Source organism: Panthera uncia, chromosome B4, assembly GCF_023721935.1.
Source record: "Panthera uncia isolate 11264 chromosome B4, Puncia_PCG_1.0, whole genome shotgun sequence".
NCBI lineage: Eukaryota > Metazoa > Chordata > Mammalia > Carnivora > Felidae > Panthera > Panthera uncia.
Genome location: NC_064809.1, coordinates 108,941,070 through 108,962,046, shown reverse-complemented (window position 1 = coordinate 108,962,046; position 20,977 = coordinate 108,941,070). Strand labels below are relative to the sequence as shown.

Below are 20,977 nucleotides of genomic sequence, written 5' to 3'. Positions count from 1 at the left end.
TTTAACGTGTAATCGAACTCCGATTGCATCGATCACAGACTCCTTGCCCTCTCCCTCGCCTCGGTCTCCTTGCCACCGCGGTGACTGCCCTCTTTCACGGTTTCAAGCCGCGGGCAGTGCGAGTGTTAGTAAACGCTGGCTTTCGTGCGTTGTCACACCTGACCCTGGAGCGTCCCGCCAGCCTGCTGGCCCGGGCACGGCTTCCTCCGGCGCGGGCGCCGCCTCGGGGCTCGACTGGCCACGCCTGGAGCGCGGGGTTTGACTGGGTCGCCGTTGTTGTAGTGACCGGGAGGCGCCGCCGCTCTGGGCAGACGGTTCCGGGCGCCGCACGGTCCCCCCTTCCCGTCCCGTCCCCTCCCTTCCCCCGGTCCCCCCCGCCGGCTGGAGCCCGGCGCCGGCCGCTCCTCCCATGGCCTCCGCCCCGGTAAGGAGGGGCTGGGGGGCGCCTCCCCGGAGCTGGTGCCGCAGGGCCGCGCTAGCACCTGGCGGGAGGTGGAGGCGAGCGTCCGCAGCCGGGTGCTGAGCCGCTCGCCCCGCGCCCCCCGCCCCGGGGACGTCCACGCCTCACTCTCCGCTCCGGGGGATCCCTGGATCCCGGGCCGGAGATCCTGACGCTACCTGGCCGGATCCCGGGCGCTCCTCCCGGCGTCCCGGAGCTCGGGACGGAGCCCGGGCAGCCCCATGGCCCCCAGAATTCTCGGAGGGTTCCAGTGGAGCGCCTGCGTCAGAATCACCTGGCGGGTTTGCAAAAGCCCCGGAGCCGGGGCCCCGCCTCGCGCCGGTGGCTCCGGCGCCGGGGCCCGGGAACGTGCATTCCGATGAGCCGTCCCGGTGGCCCCGCGCGGGCGCCCGACTCTGGGGAGCGGCCCGGGCGGTGGGGGCGGGCTCCGCGCGGGCGGCAGGCGCTCGGCCTCGCCGAGTCGGGGTCCGAGCGGGCGCTGGCGCAGGGCCCTCGGGCTCCGCGGGGCCAGCGTCCGTGTGGCGGTTCCCGGGCCGGGCCCCGGCGGAGGCGGCCGCGCTGACCCCGCGACGCCCGCGTCCGACGGCTGCACCTGCTTTCACAACCCGACGACTTTCTTCCCAGGAGGACCCCGTTCTGGAGCGGTATTTTAAGGGCCACAAAGCTGCGATCACGTCCGTGGACTTCAGTCCCAACGGCAAACAACTTGGTAAGTTTCATTCTCTCCCCGTCTTTGTGATGCGGCCAAGGCTCAGGTGGTCGGAAACCTTGCCTCCTGTCCACGCGGGGCCGCGGGAGAGCCCCCGAGGACCCGTGTGGGGGTTGAGAGCGCCGCAGCCTCGGGCACCTGGGTCGTGCCCGTCCTGGCCCCCAGCCCGGCCCCGCCGAGTCGCCTCCAGGCCCGGGCCTGGCCGACGACTTTCTCGAACTAACCGCCAGGAGGAGTGAGTGGGAAGGGGAGGGGTTTGTCCTCGGCCCAGGGAGGGTGGGGTGTTGGCCAGAGAGTTTGTGAAAAGTTGTGAGACCAAGTGGAGGAAGCGGGGAGAAAGGAGTTGGGGCTGTGCCGGAGGCCAAGGACCGAGAGGTCTCCGGTGACCGCTGCGAAGCCCCTGTGGCTGGAAAGAAGCCGAGCGCCTGCGTGAAAGGAGGGACGTGCTCGGAAGTTCGCTCCTACCTGAGCCGGGACCTCAATCTGCTGGTCCGAAGTCCTTCCCCTGCGTGGTGGCTCTGGTGGCCGCGTCTGCGCCTTAACCATGAGGATCCGGATGGCCGTGAGGTGGACCTGGGCAGGCAAGAGCTGCCTGTTGCTGGCGCTTTTAACAGTGGCCTATATCCTGGTGGAACTCTCTGTCTCTACTTTCCATGCCTCCTCAGCAGCCGGCCTTGCCAGGGAGAGGGGGCCCAAACAGCTCTCAGGCCCCTGGGAAAAGGCAGAGGAGTTGTCTCGACCGCTTTATGAGAAGCCCCCTGCAGATTTCCACGCACTTGGGGAGTGGGGGAAAGCCAGCAAACTCCAGCTCAGCCAGGATGAACTAAAGCAGCAAGAAGAACTTATTGAGAGATATGCCATTAATATTTATCTCAGCGACAGGATTTCCCTGCACCGCCACATAGAGGATAAAAGAATGTATGAGTGTAAATCCCAGAAGTTTAATTATAGGAGACTTCCCACCACCTCTGTTATCATCGCTTTCTATAATGAAGCCTGGTCGACCTTGCTCCGCACCATCCACAGTGTTTTAGAAACTTCTCCTGCAGTCCTCTTGAAGGAAATCATCCTAGTGGATGACTTGAGTGACAGAGTTTATTTGAAGACACAGCTTGAAACTTACATCAGCAATCTCGATAGAGTCCGCTTGATTAGAACAAATAAGCGGGAGGGGCTGGTTCGAGCCCGCCTGATTGGGGCCACTTTTGCCACGGGGGATGTCCTCACTTTCCTGGATTGCCACTGTGAGTGTAATTCTGGTTGGTTAGAACCACTTTTGGAAAGAATTGGGAAAGATGAAACAGCAATTGTATGTCCTGTGATAGACACCATTGATTGGAATACTTTTGAGTTCTATATGCAGACCGGGGAGCCCATGATTGGTGGATTTGACTGGCGCTTAACCTTCCAGTGGCATTCAGTCCCCAAACATGAAAGGGACAGACGGAAATCGAGAATTGACCCAATCCGATCTCCCACCATGGCTGGAGGACTGTTTGCTGTCAGCAAGAAATATTTTCAGTACCTTGGAACATATGACACTGGAATGGAAGTGTGGGGGGGTGAAAACCTGGAGCTATCTTTTAGGGTGTGGCAGTGTGGAGGTAAACTGGAGATCCACCCGTGTTCCCACGTGGGCCATGTATTCCCCAAGCGGGCGCCATATGCTCGGCCCAATTTCCTACAGAATACTGCTCGGGCAGCGGAAGTGTGGATGGACCAGTACAAAGAGCATTTCTACAATCGAAACCCTCCAGCAAGGAAAGAAGCTTATGGTGATATATCTGAAAGAAAATTACTACGAGAACGGCTGAAGTGCAAGAGCTTTGACTGGTATTTGAAAAATGTGTTTTCTAATTTACATGTTCCAGAGGATAGGCCAGGCTGGCACGGAGCTATTCGCAGTATGGGAATCTCTTCCGAATGTTTAGATTATAACTCTCCTGACAGTAACCCCACAGGTGCCAACCTTTCACTGTTTGGCTGCCACGGCCAAGGAGGCAATCAATTCTTTGAATACACTTCAAACAAGGAAATAAGGTTTAACTCTGTGACAGAGTTATGCGCAGAGGTTCCTGAGCAAAAAAATTATGTAGGAATGCAAAATTGTCCAAAAGATGGGTTCCCCATTCCAGCAAACATTATTTGGCATTTTGAAGAAGATGGAACCATTTTTCATCCCCGCTCGGGACTGTGCCTTAGTGCTTTTCGGACACCTGAGGGTCGCCCTGATGTTCAAATGAGAACTTGTGATGCTCTAGATAAAAAACAGATCTGGAAGTTTGAGAAATAGAAGAGCACAACAGCACTTTCTTCCTGAGCGGATGGACAATAGCTCCAAGAAAGTCAAAGAGCCTTTAAAGAGCCTCAGTGAGATTGTGTTTTATCAGAAATCACCCACTGGTCATTTCAAGAAAGTCAAAGAGCCTTTAAAGAGCCTCAGTGAGGTTGTGTTTTATCAGAAATCACCCACTGGTCATCTGCGAGAGCTATGTGAAAGCTATGTTTCATTTTGGTATAGAATGCTGAAAATGGGTGCACAGAGAGCTGCTGTTTAATATTTCAAAGTGCCTTACTTATGGGTTGTTTTATTTAAAAGCTTTGTCAATATGGTTTTTTTCTCCTCAAAGAAGTTGACTGTGAATTGATATACACAAAACAGTTAAGTGCCAGACTTAATATTGAAGACTGTAAAAGTCCAAGCAGAAAGAGCGATGATTTATGTTGATGGATAAGTTCACTGCCCATCTCTTTAAAAACAAAACTCATAAATGTGCAGTTTGAGCTATTGCTATTCTTATTGTATGAGGATTTGAATTTCTTTTAGCCAACACATTAGGTGTCATTATTTTTTTATTTTAGTTTTCCTTTAATCAACTAGAAATCAAAGGAAGTTGATCTTAAGGAGAAAGGCCTGGTTTAGATGTACGTTTCATTGGAAGAGGGCATTAGTTTGAATGTGAGTTTAGAGGTCTTTTTAACATGCAGACATCTCAGAAAAATATACCCACATCTGAATGAAACGGGGAGAGATTTACATTCCACACTTGGTAAACTTGAGCTATTAGACTTAACTGGCCTGTATTGATACCTCATTTTCTCTGATTCTGTAAGCTGTCCTCTCTGTGAACTCTTGTGTGTGTTGGGGGGGGGGCGCATTTTCTGATTGCACTTCCTTAAGTTATGAATGTACTGGAAAGGGACTCATTCACAATACTGTGCTTCCCTTTGTTAATGCTTAATTGTTTAAAGTAAACATGATTGTGGCCTCTGCAAAGTTAAAGCCAACTGTGTTTACTGAAATGTGTGAAACTGAAAGTGGGCCCGGTGCTGCAAAGGCTGTGGAAGTCTTCTAGGAGTTCTTCCTGGTGAGGACATTTAAGGATTTCTCTTAAAACAAGGAAAAAGCTTGCCTGTTGCCTGGACGCTGCCGATTGCTGCCCTGCAGCCTGTTTTCAGCACCTAGCACCAAGCCTGGCACTTACGCAGCTTTCAGTAGTATGTGGGTGAATGAATGATGAATGAATGAATGAATGGCTCAGCCATGGAATGTGATTTTGGTCATGTCGTTTGACCAAAAGACTCCGTTTGGGCTTCAGTTTTCTCATCTATAAAATGTGGGTGCTGGATTAGATCTCAAAGATCCCTTCCAGCTCTGAAACGTGATTACACATTACAATCACTCGTGCAGTCTTTACAACACTTTTTATCTCTTCACTTTTAACACAGATAATGTTGTTAGGCAATAATCAGTCCAGTTAAGAATCTGGAAAAGGGGGATACTTTTAAAATTAAGTGAGCCGAGCTCAACTGAAGTGGTTTATTTTGGATTGAGTGGAAAGTTGTTGTGGTCAGTGTTTGTATTCATTTTATTTGACAATTGTTGAACCAATTTTGTTTTTATCTTTAATCTTTCAAACTCTAAAAGTAATCTTTTGGGCTGAGAATATAAATATTTTCCCAACAAAATTAAGAAGTAACTATACTTAAATATATATATATATATATATATACACCACTCATTTTGTTCCAAAGCTATATCCAAGAATCACAGGCTGAATTTAGAACCAAATCTCAATTAGTTCACTTTGGTCTACATTTATGAAAAATGCATACTCTATAGATAGTCCACAGTACTCATAAGTAAAGTTGTTTTCAGTGTGTACTTGATGACTGGAGAGAAGGAACTTTGCAAAATCGGAATTTAAGAAAAACTTTTAGGATAGCCATTTCAAAAAGTAAAAGTGCTATGTATCTTGATTATTTTTATTTCTCCTTTGCTTCTCACAATGAAAATGTGTTAATAACTTTCGTGAAGTTATCTAGCAACCTTGAGGTTTATCAGAGAATTATCCAAATTTCATGTGCAAGGTACATGGCCCTGGGTGTAATTTAAGAAGGATTTATAATAATCTGCATTTTGCAAAAATGGTTGTTTGACAGCATTTGTTCTCCTAAACCTACTGTCTCCCCTTGCCCAGTCTACTTTTTAATTTAAATCACCCTTTATTTACTTATTTGTTCTTGTTAGCCGCCCCCCCCCTTCAAATGGAAAAACTAAAATTGATTATTCTGGAAGTACTTATTGGAATTACTTTTACCCCAGTATCTTGCTGCTCCTGTCAAAAGATAAAGGGGGCATTGAAAAGTAAAGTACTTAATTTTTTACCTATTGCTAAATTGTAGGATGTGACCCATTAATTATTTTGGAAGAAATTTTAGGATAGTGCTTTATTTAGATCAGTAACTTGAAAGAGTCCGGTTGTTCATTCCTCATGTAGGGTAGGTAACAGAAGGATGAGACTTTCATGCTTTTGTCTATAGGCATTGCCAATTTAATTTAAAAAAACATACTGTAAATCTACAAACAATGTCTATTTTGACGCCCTAATTCCCATTTATTGGTACCAAAGCTCTCTTTTGCTGTAGACAGTTAAGAGTTGACTTTTTAAGTTAGTTTACATATTAATATCAGTTTCAGTAAAATATTTGGTAGACAAGAGGTTTCTACTTCAAATGGTCGTTATGCCATTCAGTGTCCAGCTCTATGAGTACATTAACTAAGTAGGCATTTCTAGCAGTCGTCTTTCAGACAAATGATAATGATCATCTTCAGGATCTCTAGAACTCACAGTAACTTGTTTGTGAAAGACAATTTGTTTACTCAGTAGTAGTAGGTTCCTGCATATTCGTTGTATGTTGGCAAATCAAACTTTTCTAGGTTGGAGCCAAGAGGTTATTTTTAAGTTGTATAGTGTTAGTGGTTTTAGGATCTCAATTTTAACTAATAAAATATTTGGTTTCGATTAGTTTGTCCCTTTTGTTAAAATTTTTTTTAATGTTTGTTTATTTTTGAGACAGAGAGACGGAGAGTGAGCGGGGGATGGGCAGAGAGAGAGGGAGACACAGGCTCCAGCTCTGAGCTGTCAGCACAGAGCCTGAAGCGAAGCGGGGGCTTGAACTCAGTGAGCGAGCGAGTGCAAGGTCATGACCTGAGCTGAAGTTGGACGCTTCACTGACTGAGCTACCCAGGCATCCCTAGTTTGTCCCTTTCAATTGCTGTTTTAATAATATTTGTAATTGAGCCCAAAAAAGGTTGAGGTTCAGATTAATCTCTTTTGAACAATGAATTTTTTTCTGTGTGTTGAGCAGTTCCCATCCTTTTTTTTTCTTTTGTTAATGATTTTTTGCAATATTAAGACATAAAATAAAATGCATTGCTAATTATTTTTGCAAATGGATTCTGATAATTTTAGTCTATGGGATCATTGTTTCTATGTACACATTTGTTGATGGTAACAGAAGAGAGTTAAGCTTGTAATTATTTAGCTTATTTGAAAATACAGACAGAATATTAAAAAGTCAAAGTTCCTGCATTATTTTGCAAGGTGTCATTACCCTACAAGTATTCTGAGTGGTGTTAGCACTATTAATGTCTGCGTTTACTACTCATAAACAAACAGGAAATGACTGGGGAGCTCTGGGGCCCACTGGGGGCTCTGTAAAAGGAAGCAAGTGAACACCTGGGCACATTAACATGAATTTCAAAACCTTTGGCTAAAAAGAAATATATCTATTCTGTAAACCACATAGCCTCACATTTCCCTCAACCATCGCTCTGCATCCCCCCATCCGAAGTGCAGTTCCTTTCCACCAGCCACATCTCTTCTTCCTCTTTAGTGATTCTGCCTAATGCCCCACACCCATGCCTCTCCCGTGCCTGAGACACTTCTTGGGAATCACTATTGTAAAGACTCTGCTTTCTCCATCAGATGTCTCAATAGCCGCATTTAGGATATGTACAGTTGAGCTAAACATATTTTTACTGATCTTTTGGGGTTTTTTAATGTATAGTTTAAAAAGTTACTGTAAATACATATGCTAGAATCTTGCTGTCTTACTGACTGCAACCCTGTGCAAATCATTGTATCCCACCTTCAGTTTCATGAAAGTAAAAAATGACTGGAAAAATCATAGACAGTACAAAGTGTTTGCCAGAGCCTGTGGCAGGAAGGAATAGAGAATGATTGCTAATGAGGATGGGTTTTTTTAGGGGGTGGGTGTGTAATGAGAATGTTCTGGAATTAGATAGTGACAATGGTGGTACAATTTTGGGTAAAACACTGAATTATACACTATAAAGGGGTGAAGTTATAGTATGTGAATTACATCTCAATTATAAAAAAAAAAAAATCTTTAGGGGAAAAGAAGAGGCTGGAGAATTTCATGTATTCCAAAAAAGATTTCTATATCCCTCTGTGCCTACCAGACTTTAAAACCGGCCAGCAGGATTTATTAACACTTGAGTCATTTTGTAATTTAACAGAGTTAAGAAAGTTATATATGTGAATTAGACCATGAGTGAGAATCTGTATTGGAATTTTTTCCTAAAATTTCAGAAAAACCTAAATCGTTTTGACCAGGACATAGGGATTATTATAAAAGGTGAAATAAATTCCTGAACTGAATAGTTGTCCAGGGTAGAAGTGAAGAGTAGACAAGTCCTTACAGCTTGCTAATAATCAGACATGACTTTTCCTTTTTTATGCCAAGCTCGACCACTTTCTCAGGCTGGCCCAGGAGAGTTGTCCACTGAAGGCTAGCAGTGCCCTTGGCTGTCTGGTCACCATTCTGACCCTCTTATTTGCACTTATCTGATCCTGTTCAAAGGGGGAATGATATATAAAAAATAAAAGTTCCCCATTTATCGAGTGGAACTTTATTTAGTTAATGCTACAGCATGCCAGATGCTGGCTTATGCTCTGGGTGCACACACACAGAGGAGAACAAAACAGGTGTGCTTCTTCACATGGTGTGAAGAATCCATAGTCTGATGATAGAGACAAATTATTAACAAGTAAACACACAGCCGTGTGCCGTGTAGCCGTGTGCAGGTACAACCTGAAACAGGAAAAGGGGTGCATGCTGTGAAGAAAAGGAAGAGTGCTTTGAGGAATAACAGTGGCGACATAAGTTTATGGGGTCAAGGAATACTCCTTTGTGGAAGTTAGATTTAACTCAGGACCTGAGGGAGGAGTTAGCCAGGCAAAGACTAGAGAAAGAATTGCATATTCAAAAACCAAGAGTGGGAAAGAACTTGTCCTTGATTAAGGAAATAGAAGAAGGCCAGAGGCACCTAGCTGGCTCAGTCAGAAGAGCATGCGACTCTTGATCTTGGGTCATGAGTTAGAGCTCCACATTGAGTGTAGAGATTACATAAACAGGAAAACTTAAAAAAATTACTTTAAAAAAAAAAAGAGAGAGAGAGAGAGAGAGAAAGGCCAGAAGGGGTAGAGGCTGTAAATGAAAGCAGAGAGAGAGCTTTAGGGGATGAAGTTGCAGGGGAAGGCAGAGGTAGTAAGGTCTTGGAGGCTAGAGCAGGTTAAATAGGGGCCCTTTAAAAGATATGTTCATGTCCCTGAAACCTGTAAATGTGACTTTGTTTGGGAAAAAAGTTCTTTCCAGATGTAATTAAGTTAAGGATCTCAAGAAGAGATCATTCTGGATTATCTTGGTGAGCCTTGAATCCAATGACAAGTGTTATTAGGAGAGACACAGAGGAGATAAGAGAAGAAGCCAGAGGCAGAGATTGGAGTCATGCAGCCAGGAGCCAAAGAGCTTCTGGAGGCACCAGACCTTGGAAGAGACAAAGAATGGAATCTCCTTTAGAACATTAGAGAGAATCCTACCAATGCCTTGATTTTGTACTTCTGGCCTTTGGGACTGTACGAGAATAAATTTGCTTTGTTTTAAGCCTCCAAGATTTTGGCAATTTGTTATGGCAGCCCTAGGAAACTAAGGCGGAGGCCGTGTTTTAGGATTTTGTTCTGAGAGTTGTGAAAAGTTGTTGAAGAGTGTTAAGGAAGGGAATGGCATAATCTGATTTAGACCTCAAAAAGATCACTCTGCTCTGTGGATACTGAACTATTAGTAGAGAAGTCAATTAGGAGATATTTTAGTAATACCAGCAGGAGTTGATGATGGTTCAGACTAGGGTGGTGCTCTGGGAAAGAGAGAAATTTGGGAGTTATTAGCATACAGATGGTATTTAAAGTTGTCAAAAGTTCAGAAATAACAGAAGTAAAACTGAGGAATCCCTGAAATAGTAATTAGTTAAAGTTTATTGTGTACATACCATAAAGATAGTTTGCAAACTGGGAACACTCAAAACATGCAGTGAGGCTCAGGGGTATGTTACAAAGCAGCTTAATAGTGAGAAAGCAGTGACTTTATTCTTCACATTCATTGCTTGTAATATTAGAATTCTCTTAAATGATAGGGTGTTGGTCAGGAGTTACCTTGGGAAACAGTTCAAGTTTTTGCTTGTGATTTCCAGAGACATAAGCAAGAAATGACCTAGGTCAAGTTAGTTTGACAAAATAAGCTAAATTAATCTTTGTTTGTGTGATTAAACTGTTTTTGTCTACTCAGGGAATTTTCAAGGCTGGTCTCCATTTGTTTTCGACTTCAGCAAAGTCATGGGAATATTTGAGATCACCTGGGAAGAACATAGAACCATGAGGGCAAATAGCCCAAGTTTAGTCCTAAAGATCCCAAACCTTTAGACAAGAAGAAGAAATGGCAAAAGAATCTAAGAAGAAATAATCAGAAAGATAGAAGGAAAGCCATGACAGTAGGGTCTCATGAAAGCCAAGGTCTAGGGTGGGGGAGAAATGTGGAATTGAGAGGAGATGTTAAATAGTCATTAGGAGAGTAGGGAGGGAAGTATTGCAGAATTGAGCAATACTGGGCCGTGTAGAGATCCAGGTGACATTAGTGGTTATACATTTACCGTGTTTCTAATCTGTTTGGGGGTGTGTCTAGCTATTCTCACTGGTACAAATATAGGTCCAGAAAAGCCAGAGTGACTGGGATTTAGCTGGGGAAACTTGAAGGAAGGAGGGAGAGTCAGGGGATTGAATATATGTGTGAGAGGGGGCTTATCAGTAGGATAAAGAGAGAAATGAAGGTGATGAAAAGAGAGCCTCCATGGAGAATATGGGTCAATGGATTGGAGTGATATAGAAATTACTTGACTAAACTGTAAGGAAAGCAGCTTGTCAGAGGACGGCAGGCTTCAATTCATGATCTGGGAAGTGTTCGGTTTCTGCTGATGACAAGATGCAGGGTGTGGCCACGGAATGAATTGCCAAGGAAGCGTGGAAGAAAAGGGCCTTGGAGCATTCTGGTTGTCCCCTTGGTCTGAAATGCTCTTCACTTCCTCACTCTGCTTGGCTGGCTCCTTGTCCTTCTGCCTCTCCTTAAAATGCTACTGATAACTCCATCTGAAGTAAGTATTCTACCTCCACACAAAATTCTCCTTATGACTTCCTGATGTAGCTTTCGTGTCTGTTGGCACAATTTAAGATGTCATGTTTGCCTGCTTCTTGACTTGTTTTCCTCCTCTTCATCTGAGTGTCAGCTCTCCATTTAGAAAGTTTGCCTATTTTGTTCCTTAGGACTTCCCCTGCCCGGCCCACAATGCCTTATGTGGTGTAAGGGTGAGATATCTGTTGACTGAACTAATAATATCAGGAGCTAGAGAGGAAAACTGTGACGTGAGGTAGGTGAAATGTGAAAGAGAAAATGATTGTCACTTGAAAGGGTTTCAGGGAACTTGGGGTTCCCAAGCAAAGTTAAGCGTAAGTGGTTGAGGAGGAGGGACTTTCAAGGAGGAGGATGTGGTTATAGGGAGATCATCTACTGGGAGTCCCCCTGGCCCACTGGCAGCTTTTGGGAAGGAGAGAAGGCATGGGTGTCAGGGTCAGCTAAGGCGACATCCAGAGAGTTATAGGAGTGAGAGCATGTGGATGATGACTGGAGGAACTCAAGGCCTAAACTTCTGGTCGTGACTCAGAGAAACAGAACATAAAGTATGGTGGATTTATACTTGATAGCCTTTCAGAAGGTGCTGGGCTCTTGGGTTTCACAGGGTGGGTTGGGAGGTGGTTGGAGGAGAGGGGATGGGAAAAACCAATAACCTGTGAAGTGTTTCCATCCTTTTTTATGGATGAAGGTTCAGGAACTTTCCTGAAGCTACATAGCTAGTAAGCAGCACAGCCTGGCTGGGCCTGGATTGGAGTCTAATGCTAGAGCCACATTCTTTTCCATTAGGCCAGCTTCTCCGAAGGCAGCACTCAAATTTATTCAAACATTAGAAGAGTTTAAAAGTACTGTCACATGGTTTGTAGAACCCGAGCCGCACTTTAGAAGTTTCCATTTAAAATTGTATAATTTTAACACTGAAGTTGTCACTTTCCTCCCTTTTTTCCCTTCAAGGTTATGCTGTCATGGACCCAATCCCTATTAGCCTGTGGGTTATTTGTAGAATAAATGATGGTAAAGAACAAGTTAATTTCTTTCTTTTTTTCATTGAATAGAAGCAGAATGAAATTTGGAAGTTCTAAGTTGTTTTCTTCACAGTGAAACCATAATAAAAGTTTGCCAGAAATTCTTTTCCTATTATGGTTTTTGATGGCAACCTGTGTAGTAGCTTCGTTAAAGTTTCTCCCACTGTTACAGTTCAAAAACTTATTCCTAAGTGTTAGTGTATGCAGAGCACAGTATGTCTCCACTTCCAAGGTGCATCAGAATTAAGTGAGAAAGTGGTAAAAAAAAAAAAAAAATCAGATTCCTCAGTCTCACCCCAAAGAATGTTTAATTTACTGGAAGTACACATTTTAAACAAGGTTCCCAGTAATTGTAATAGGGATAATCCATAAATGCCCAGTGCTTCTCAAAACACTGGGTTATTGGTTAAATGCCCAGGCTTTGGAGACTGAGGCTTTGGAGACTGATAGAACTGGGTTAAAAATGGACTACATTGCTTTCTGCCTCCATGACCTTGGACAAATTACTTAACCTCACTAAGCCTCATTTCCTCATCTGAACAAGAGGGATAATGATAATTACTTGCCTCGTTGTGAGGATTAAATAAAATAATGCTTATAAAAGTATTTGGCCCCTAGTAACAACTCTGTAAAGGTGTATGTTGTTGTGATTGTCCATCCTCCTAGAGATGTGGAATTTGAGTAAGTTAAATTAAGTTCTCCTGATTGTCATTACTGAAGATTATTTTTAAAGCACCCACAGCTCCTTTTAGACCATGCTTACACTAGCAAGATAATGACTTAGTGTCAGCTAGAAGGAAAAGATGCTTAAATATTCCCTCATTCAGGGCAGAGGAATTTTAAGTTAGTGCCATCATTTATTTATATTATTACATAGTGCTTGGATAGCACAAACTAACTCTGAAAGTACTAGATAGAGATGAAAGTTTATCTAGTGAAGATTAGAATATTATCTTTTTATCGGGCAGCCCTTTCCCTTTTATCTAAGTTTATAGATGTGTATGCTTGGGAGTGATAATTTTTTTTTCTTAAAAAACAGTCATAGAGATCTCCTCACAGATTTCCTTAGAATATGTCCTTGTTTATTTTTCCTTGAAGAAGGCCATCTAGAGTTTCTTTTGTGACCTAAAGACCAGCATGAACCTGGATATGCTATAGGAAGTACAAAGTCATGGTGCCCTCAAACCAGAAATCTGAGTTAACTTCTGGTAGTGGAGTATAAGTGAGACATAATCAGAGTCCAAAATACATAGAAGGACCCCTAAAATAGTTGAAAAATTCAAGAATTTCTATATGAAGGTGATTTGAATTACTAGGACTTTCTTGAATATGGGATGGAAAGGCCTGAGAGGGAGATGATCCAAATGTATAAAGCTGTGAAAGACACTATATTGTGAACATAGACCTTTTTGTGAGTTCAAAAACATGTACTCTTTGACCCATCAATAATTTTTTTGGGAACTGATCACAATGATGTATTTGTACACATCAGAAATGACTCATGTGTATTACCGCATCATTTGTGAAGGGGTAAATAGGGTAGACTGGTTAAATAAATTAAGGTGTGGCTACACAATAGAATATTATGTAGCTATTAAAGAGAATCAAGCACACTTCTCCCTCCAGTCCTGACAGAGTAATTGGTAGCCAAACTTGCCCTCCAGCCTAAAAACAACTGTAAAATGGGGCAACATATATGAGGCAAGTGAATTCAGTCATCAAGCAACAGAGAGTGCAGAACTGTAACAGTCCCTGCGAGGCAGAAGGGAAACACACACGGTGAGCCCGCAGCCGCCTTGGCTTCCTTCTCAGAGGCACTCTTCCTGCAGAACAGCCAAGAGGCAGAGCCCAAGCAGCAACATGCCACCTGGACCAAGCAATCAAAGTAAATCTCACCGATACCGGGACAAACAGACACAAACACCCTGCTATGATGAGGGCACAATACAACCTGTGGATTCCTATCAAAAATACATATCCTGAATCTAATCATGAGGGAACATCAAGAAAAAAAACTGATGAACATCTCACAAAAATAACAGGTCTGTAGTCTTTAAGGGTATCTGGTCAATAAAGAGAAGAAATGGCTTAGGAAATCTTTCTTTAAGGTTTTGGGGCACCTGGGTGGCTCAGTTGGTTAAGCGTCCGACTTTGGCTCAGGTTGTGATCTCATGGTTTGTGAGTTCAAGCCCCGCGTTGGGCTCTGTGCTGACAGCTCAGAGCCTGGAGCCTGCTTTGGATTCTGTGTCTCATTCTCTCTCTGCCCCTCCCTCACTTGTGCTCTCTCTCTCTCAAAAATAAATAAATGTAAATAAGATAAAGTAAAATAAAAATAAAATAAAGTAAGGTTTTATTAAAAATAGGAAAAGAATGGGTCACCTGGGTGGCTCAGTCGGTTAAGTGTCTAACTTTGGCTTAGGTTATGATCTCATGGTTCCTGAGTTCAAGCCCTGGGTCAGGCTTTGTGCTGACAGCTCGGAGCCTAGAGCCTGCTTCAGATTCTGTCTCCATCTCTCTCTGCCTCTGTGCTCTATGTGTGTGTGTGTGTCTCTCTCTCTCTCTCAAATATAAATAAACATGAAAAAATAGGAAAAGAATAAGACAGCTCTATGTACTAATACATCACGATCTCCAACATATTATACTAAGTGGGCTGGCAAAGGAAGATAGAGAAGCAAAATGCAGAATGACAAATAACATGCTGCCATTTGTATAAAAAATACATGTAAATAGGCACATATTTGTTTAAGCACATAAGAGGGTACTCAAGAAATGGTTAACATTGGTTTGCCTCTAGGAAGGGGAGCTAAGTGGCCAAGGTCCAGAAGGAGATTTTGGTAAATACCAATAACATGTGCATTTATTACCAATTGAAAAGATAAAATAATTTAACAGCAAGCTCACAAACTGGAGGCACTACCGTTTCTTTCTAAGGATATAGTATTCCTGATGGAGCAAACCTCTAAGTAACTGCAGGTTTGGATAAAACAAGGAGTGAGAGATCTTAGGGTGGCTCAAGTTATTGCTAGTTAAGGTGACACAGTAACTATTGGCCTTTTGGACGTGATGGAAAGCAAACATGTTCTCCTTGGTGCGTTCCTTGGTACCTCCAGAGACATAGCACTGGCCTGGGTGCACATGGACTTTGTTTTGTCTTTTGTCCTAATGAAGATTTCCTGAAACCGTGAATTATTGTTAGGGGATAAAAATCATTTTTTCAAGGGTAGATTTACTAATTAACCTTTTCTCTTAACTTCTTCCCTTTGACATTTTATCTCAAAATAGACCAGTTGGATGACGAATCATATAAGCTTTGGCATTTGAAATGAGGTGGTGGTGTTTATTTAGGGTGTGGTTCAGTGGAAATGAAGGAAAGTAAATTCCACGTTGACACTTTACAACATTGATATCCGTAGTCCAGTACCTTTCATTATCACAGTATTAGAGTTTAGTGGATAAGGTTAAGGAAGTAACGATGAAAAATGTGGAAGAAATAGTGTACCCTGAGCCACACAGTGGTACTTGGGACATCTTGGCTTCTGGTATTTCGTAATTAATAGGCCTCTGAAGTGCCCCTTTGCCCAAAGGTGAGGCTGTCCCTGTCCTATGAACCACCTTTTCCTTCTGCCGTCTCACTTCTCTTCACCGGGCTTCACACCAGGATAGCAAGCAAGTGCTGCTTTAATGTGTGCATGCAGCCGTCGACTCTATATTTGTAATTTTGAGCATCCACTCTGGTTAAGATGCTCTTTTCCTTTTCCGACAAAATATGTGAAGTCTCAAGTCCTGTGTCACCTTCTCATTTAAGCTTCATATTCTTATCCCTCTGACCTCCCTCACCCCATTAATTGTTGAGTCACCGTGATCCTGTAATACCATTTTTTCCTGCTTCTTATCATGTTAAGTGTTAGGGACCCTGTAAACCCTCAATGAATTAATGAATCAGTTGTACACATTAACTCTTTCCACAGCCTCCCTCCCATCTCTCATCAACCAACAGCAACCAGCTCTGATCTCACCACTTCACAGACGCAGTTCTTATTGCCAAATCAACAACTTGTCCTCGGGCCCAGGGCCAGTTTTATGAGCATATGCCCTGTGTAGTCACTTAGGACTGGTTTAATGCCCTGCTATCACAGTCCTGAAATTCTTAGCAGTTTTTCTACGAGGACCCCCACATTGACATTTGATGCTGGGCCCCGCAAATTATGTAGCTGGTCCTTTTCAGGCCTGATGTTACTCTAATTTCTTGAAAGCATTTGATATGGCTTGTCACCCTCTCTGAATACTTCTTGAGTTCCTGGACAGCAAAATCTGCTTGTCCCCTCCTGTTTCATTTACGGCTCCTTTAGGTACCTTCACCCTCTTCATCTAGATTCACTCCCCAAGTGATCCTATGCAGTGTCCAGTCCTTCTCTACACAACAGCTGCTGCTGACGGTGGCACAAAGAAAACCGATAGTAATAATGGGTAACTTTGAGTGTCTTCTGTGTGACAGGCATCGATTACAAGTATCATTTCATGTAATACTTAAAACACCTCGTTTGTAGATTCAGTGTCGCAGGCATAGAAAGGCTGAGTAACTTGCCCAAGGGTACATAGCTTGTAGACGATAGCTTGGATTTGACTCAGGGAGTCTAATTCTATAGTTTGCTCCTTTAACCACCACAGTGAACACTTAAAATCTCTCCCTGAGCTCTCGGTGGGTATATCCACCCCCATACTTGACATTTCCACCTGTATGTCTAATGGGCATCTTCAGCGTACTGCATCCCAAAAAGAACTCTTGATTCCCACCCCACGCTGCCTCACTGTCAACCTCCATCTCTTCTGGCTTTTCTTTTAAACACATTATTTTTTAAAAGTTTATTTACTTATTTTGAGAGACAGAGACAGTGCAAGCAGGGAGGGTCAGGGAGAGGGAGAGGGAGAGGGAGAGGGAGAGGGAGAGGGAGAGGGAGAGGGAGAGGGAGAGAGAGAGAGAATGAGAATCCCAAGGAGGCTTCTCACTGTCGGTGCAGTGCCCGTCATGGCATTCGAACCCATGAACCGTGAGATCGTGACCTGAGCCAAAATCAAGAGTCAGACACTTAACTGCCTGAGCCACCCTGGTGCCCCTCTTCTGGTTTTTCTAATATCATTAAATGGCCCTGAGATTCATCTGGGTGCCCCGTCCGAAAGCCTGGCCTGGTTGCTTCTGCTTTCTTTCTTCCTTGTATCGAATCCAGTAGCTGCCTGCACAGGCTCTACCTTTAAACATACCAAATATTGACCACTTCTCCCACTTCTGTGGCCTCCAGCTTAGTCCAAACCACCACCTTCTCCTGACCGGATTATTGCAGTAGCCTCCTAATTGATTTTCTTCTTCCATTCTGCCCCCCTACACCCTGTATATTCTGCACAGAGCGAGCAGGGTGATATTTTTAAACATTTTTTCTAAATGTTTTATCGAAGTATAAGATATGTACCCAAATTGGACAAGTTGATGAATTTTCACAATGTGACATGCCCATTTAACAAACACTCAGAGCAAGAACCATTACTAGTGCCCCCAGGAGTACCCCCTTGTGCTCCCTTGTAGCTACTATTCTCCCTCTACTATTCTTTCTCTATTATTCATCAGTCTTTTAACTATGTTATTGTCTCAGGCGGTCATGTGTGGGGTCCCGTCTGCCCCGAGTGTGTTCTCCCTGCACATGTCAGTTTGAATCACCCCTCACTGCACTCAGGTCTCTGCTCAAATACCTTTTCCTCAGGAAGGATCACTAACCGCTCCGTACAACACTAAGGGTGAAGAATATATAAAAGTCCTGTGAACATCTGTGATACTATCAGTGAACCGTTTCGCAATGAGCGATGTCAGCGCCCGCCAGGCCGCCTCTCTGTTCTGCTCAGGTTCGTCGGGTTCATCAGATATCACTGTGTTTGAAAGTAGGACTGAGTGTCATCTTTATCTTTGTGACAGGTAGCAGCTCTTCCAAGCCAGCGTAACTGTTCTCAGCTTTTCAATTTGAAGAAGTTCTTTTGAAGACTTCCATTTTAAGAATTGTGAAAATTTTGCCATGAAAAGCCTTCACTACTATGTTCTTAAATGAATGTTAATTTCTGAGGTTTCGGATTTTGTGGGTTTTCCCCACACCCCCCCCCTTTTTTTTTTTTTACTTTCCTTTTATTTTATTTGCTGTACATGCTGCACATCCAGATTGCATATCTAAAAGACACTGGTTATTTTTACGCTTTCTTAATTACAACTGTTATCAGTGGCAGGCTCTCACCACACCATTGGCTCTCCTGCAAATCAATTACTTCTCATTTCCAGTTAAACAAGTAATTTTCAATTTTGTCTGTTGTCTTTTCAGCTTTTACAGTCATTTGGAATAAAAATTCAATTTCAGTGGGAAAAAAAATGGGTTAAAGACCTAAATGTGAGATCTGAAACCATAAAACTTTTAAAAGAAAACATAGGCAGTAATTTCTTTGACATCAGCCATAGGAACATTTTTCTAGGTACGTATCTTCAAGCAAAACAAAAGCAAAAGCAAAATAAACTATTGGGACTATACTAAAAAAAAAAAAAAAAAAAAAAAAAGCTCTTGCACAGTGAAAGAAACCACCAACAAAACAAAAAGACAACCTAGTGAATGGGAGAAGATATTTGCAAATGATGAATACAATAAGGGATTAATATCCAAAATATATAAAGAACTTACAACTCAACACCCAAAAAACAAATCATCTGATTAAAAGATGGGCAGAGGACCTGAATGGACATACTTCTAAAGAAGACATATGTATGGCCAAGAGAAATATATACAGATGCTCAACACCACTAATTGTTAGGGAAATACAAATCACAACCACAACAAGATATCACTTTATACCTGTCAGAATGGCTAGAATCAAAGAGACAAGAAATAAGTGTTGGCAAGGATGTGAAGAAAAAGGAACCCTCCATATACACTTGGTGGGATCGTAAATTGGTACAGCTACTCTGAAAAACAGAATGGAGATTCCTCAAAATATTGAAAATAGAATTTTATGATCCAGTAATTCCATTACTAAGTATTTACCCAAAGAAAATAAAAACACTAATTTAAAATGATATATGCACCCCTATGTTTACTATAGCATTTTTTACAGTAGCCAAAATATGGAAGCAACCCAAGTGTCCATCAGTAGATGAGTAGATAAAGAAAATGTGGTACACACACACACACACACACACACACACACAGGAATATTACTCAGCCATAACAAGGAATGGTGGCAACATAGGTGGACCTCAGAGATAATTATGCTAAGTGAAATAAGTCAGAGAAAGACAAATACTATATGATTTCATTTGCAGGTGGAATCTAAAAGACAAAACAAATGAATGAACACAAACAAAAAAAGCAGAAACAAACGATAAGTACAAAGAAAACATTGTGCTTGCCAGTGGGGAGGCTGGGAAGCTGGGCACAGTAGGTGAAGGGGAGTAGGAGGTATGGAAAATGGATGAATAATTTCTAAAAGTCCTCTGAACATATATATTTTCTGAATTTAATTTTTTTAAATTCACATCCAAATTAGTTAGCATATAGTGCAACAATGATTTCAGGAGTAGATTCCTTAATGCCCCTTACCCATTTACTCACACAACCCCTCCAGTAACCTTCTGTTTGTTCTCTGTATTTAAGAGTCTCTTCTGTTTTGTCCCCCTCCCTGTTTTTATATTATTTTTGTTTCCCTTCCCTTATGTTCATCTGTTTTGTCTCTTAAAATCCTCATATGAGTGAAGTCATATGATATTTGTCTTTCTCTGACTAATTTCGCTTAGCATAATACCCTCTAGTTCCATTCACGTAGTTGCAAATGGCAAGATTTCATTCTTTTTGATTGCCAAGTAATACTCCATTGTGTGTGTGTGTGTGTGTGTGTGTGTGTGTGTGTGTGTGTGTACTACATCTTCTTTATCCATTCATCCATCGATGGACATTTGGACTCTTTCCACACTTTGGCTATTGTTGATAGTGCTGCTATAAACATTGGGGTGCAAACATGTATGATATTATTAGTGAACTGTCTCCCCTATGATGTTGTGATTCCTTGAGGTAAGGGATTCTGTCTTCTTTCTTCTTTTTATAGATCTTATTTGTAGCATAATACTTTAGAACTTAAATAGTGTAATGCTCATGATAATTCATTGTTTTCCCTATTTGGTCTCCCTTAGCTCCAGATAATTTAGTCTCTGATATAAATATTTAATAATTTTATGAACAGTGGTGGAGCATCAACTTTTTGTATATTTTTTGAAAGGGGTAGTATACAGCATTATAGTTTGAAACTTTAAAACTCACTTTAACTTTTTAAAGTTAACTGGAAACAGTGCATACTTAAGTCCAATGAATTTTATCTATGACTAAAGAAGTGAGAAGGTTTTCAGTGACTTTATATTCTCTTTTAACAGTAATGCTAATTCTATTTCAAGTTTATAAAGTCGTATTTTTTTCTAAGATTCTGCAGTCTAGACTTAGTGATTCTCATTGACCTGGTTCCTATTATTGGGGTAATTTGGGGGCTACATGCATGTATAAAATTTGGTTTGGGGGCAAGAATTAGATCTAGCTTTCATTGGTTTATTTGTTCATTCTTTGTCCAAGGCATTTATTTCCACCATTGATTGCATTTGTCTTTATTTCCTTAAAGCCTTAAACTAATGTCTGACATACACAATTCTTTTATTAATTGTAGAATGTCAGAGCAGAAAAAGATTTTCAAGACCACCTTTTCCAGCCATAAAAGACATCACTGGGTCAATTAGCAAAATTGGAAAATAGTTGGTAGATTAAAGTATTGTCAGTAATAAATTTCCTGAAGTTGATACTGCTATGGGTATGTAAGAGAACATCCTTATTCTTAGAAAAACACAATGAAGTATTTAGGAATAAAGTCACCATGATAATGTATTCACTTCCA

The 20,977-nt window shown here is 42.3% G+C and overlaps 2 protein-coding genes across 9 annotated transcripts in view; both read left to right on the top strand.

The window, feature by feature from the left end:
- The first annotated feature begins 326 nt into the window (after positions 1-326).
- POC1B (POC1 centriolar protein B) overlaps positions 327-20,977 on the top strand; it is a 95,409-nt gene continuing 74,758 nt past the window's right edge. For 4 of the 8 annotated variants that reach the window (XR_007456751.1, XR_007456750.1, XR_007456752.1 and 1 more), the window contains exons 1-2: positions 327-424; positions 1,085-1,169. Coding sequence is in view for 2 of the 8 variants with exons in the window: in XM_049626065.1 (XP_049482022.1) it covers positions 410-424; positions 1,085-1,169 (100 nt within the window). In the remaining 6 variants the exon portion in view is untranslated. Of the gene's footprint in view, positions 425-530; positions 1,170-18,346; positions 18,527-20,977 lie in introns of those variants that run through there. The other 4 variants (XM_049626065.1, XM_049626062.1, XM_049626063.1 and 1 more) reach the window with 4 other exon arrangements.
- GALNT4 (polypeptide N-acetylgalactosaminyltransferase 4) lies at positions 1,200-6,478 on the top strand. Its single transcript, XM_049626061.1, has one exon. The coding sequence runs from the start codon at positions 1,714-1,716 to the stop codon at positions 3,460-3,462; it is 1,749 nt and encodes a 582-aa protein (XP_049482018.1). The 5' UTR covers positions 1,200-1,713; the 3' UTR covers positions 3,463-6,478.

Excerpts from the sequence above, each read along its gene's own strand:
- GALNT4 (XM_049626061.1), top strand. The coding sequence starts at position 1,714 with ATGAGGATCCGGATGGCCGTGAGGTGGACCTGGGCAGGCAAGAGCTGC.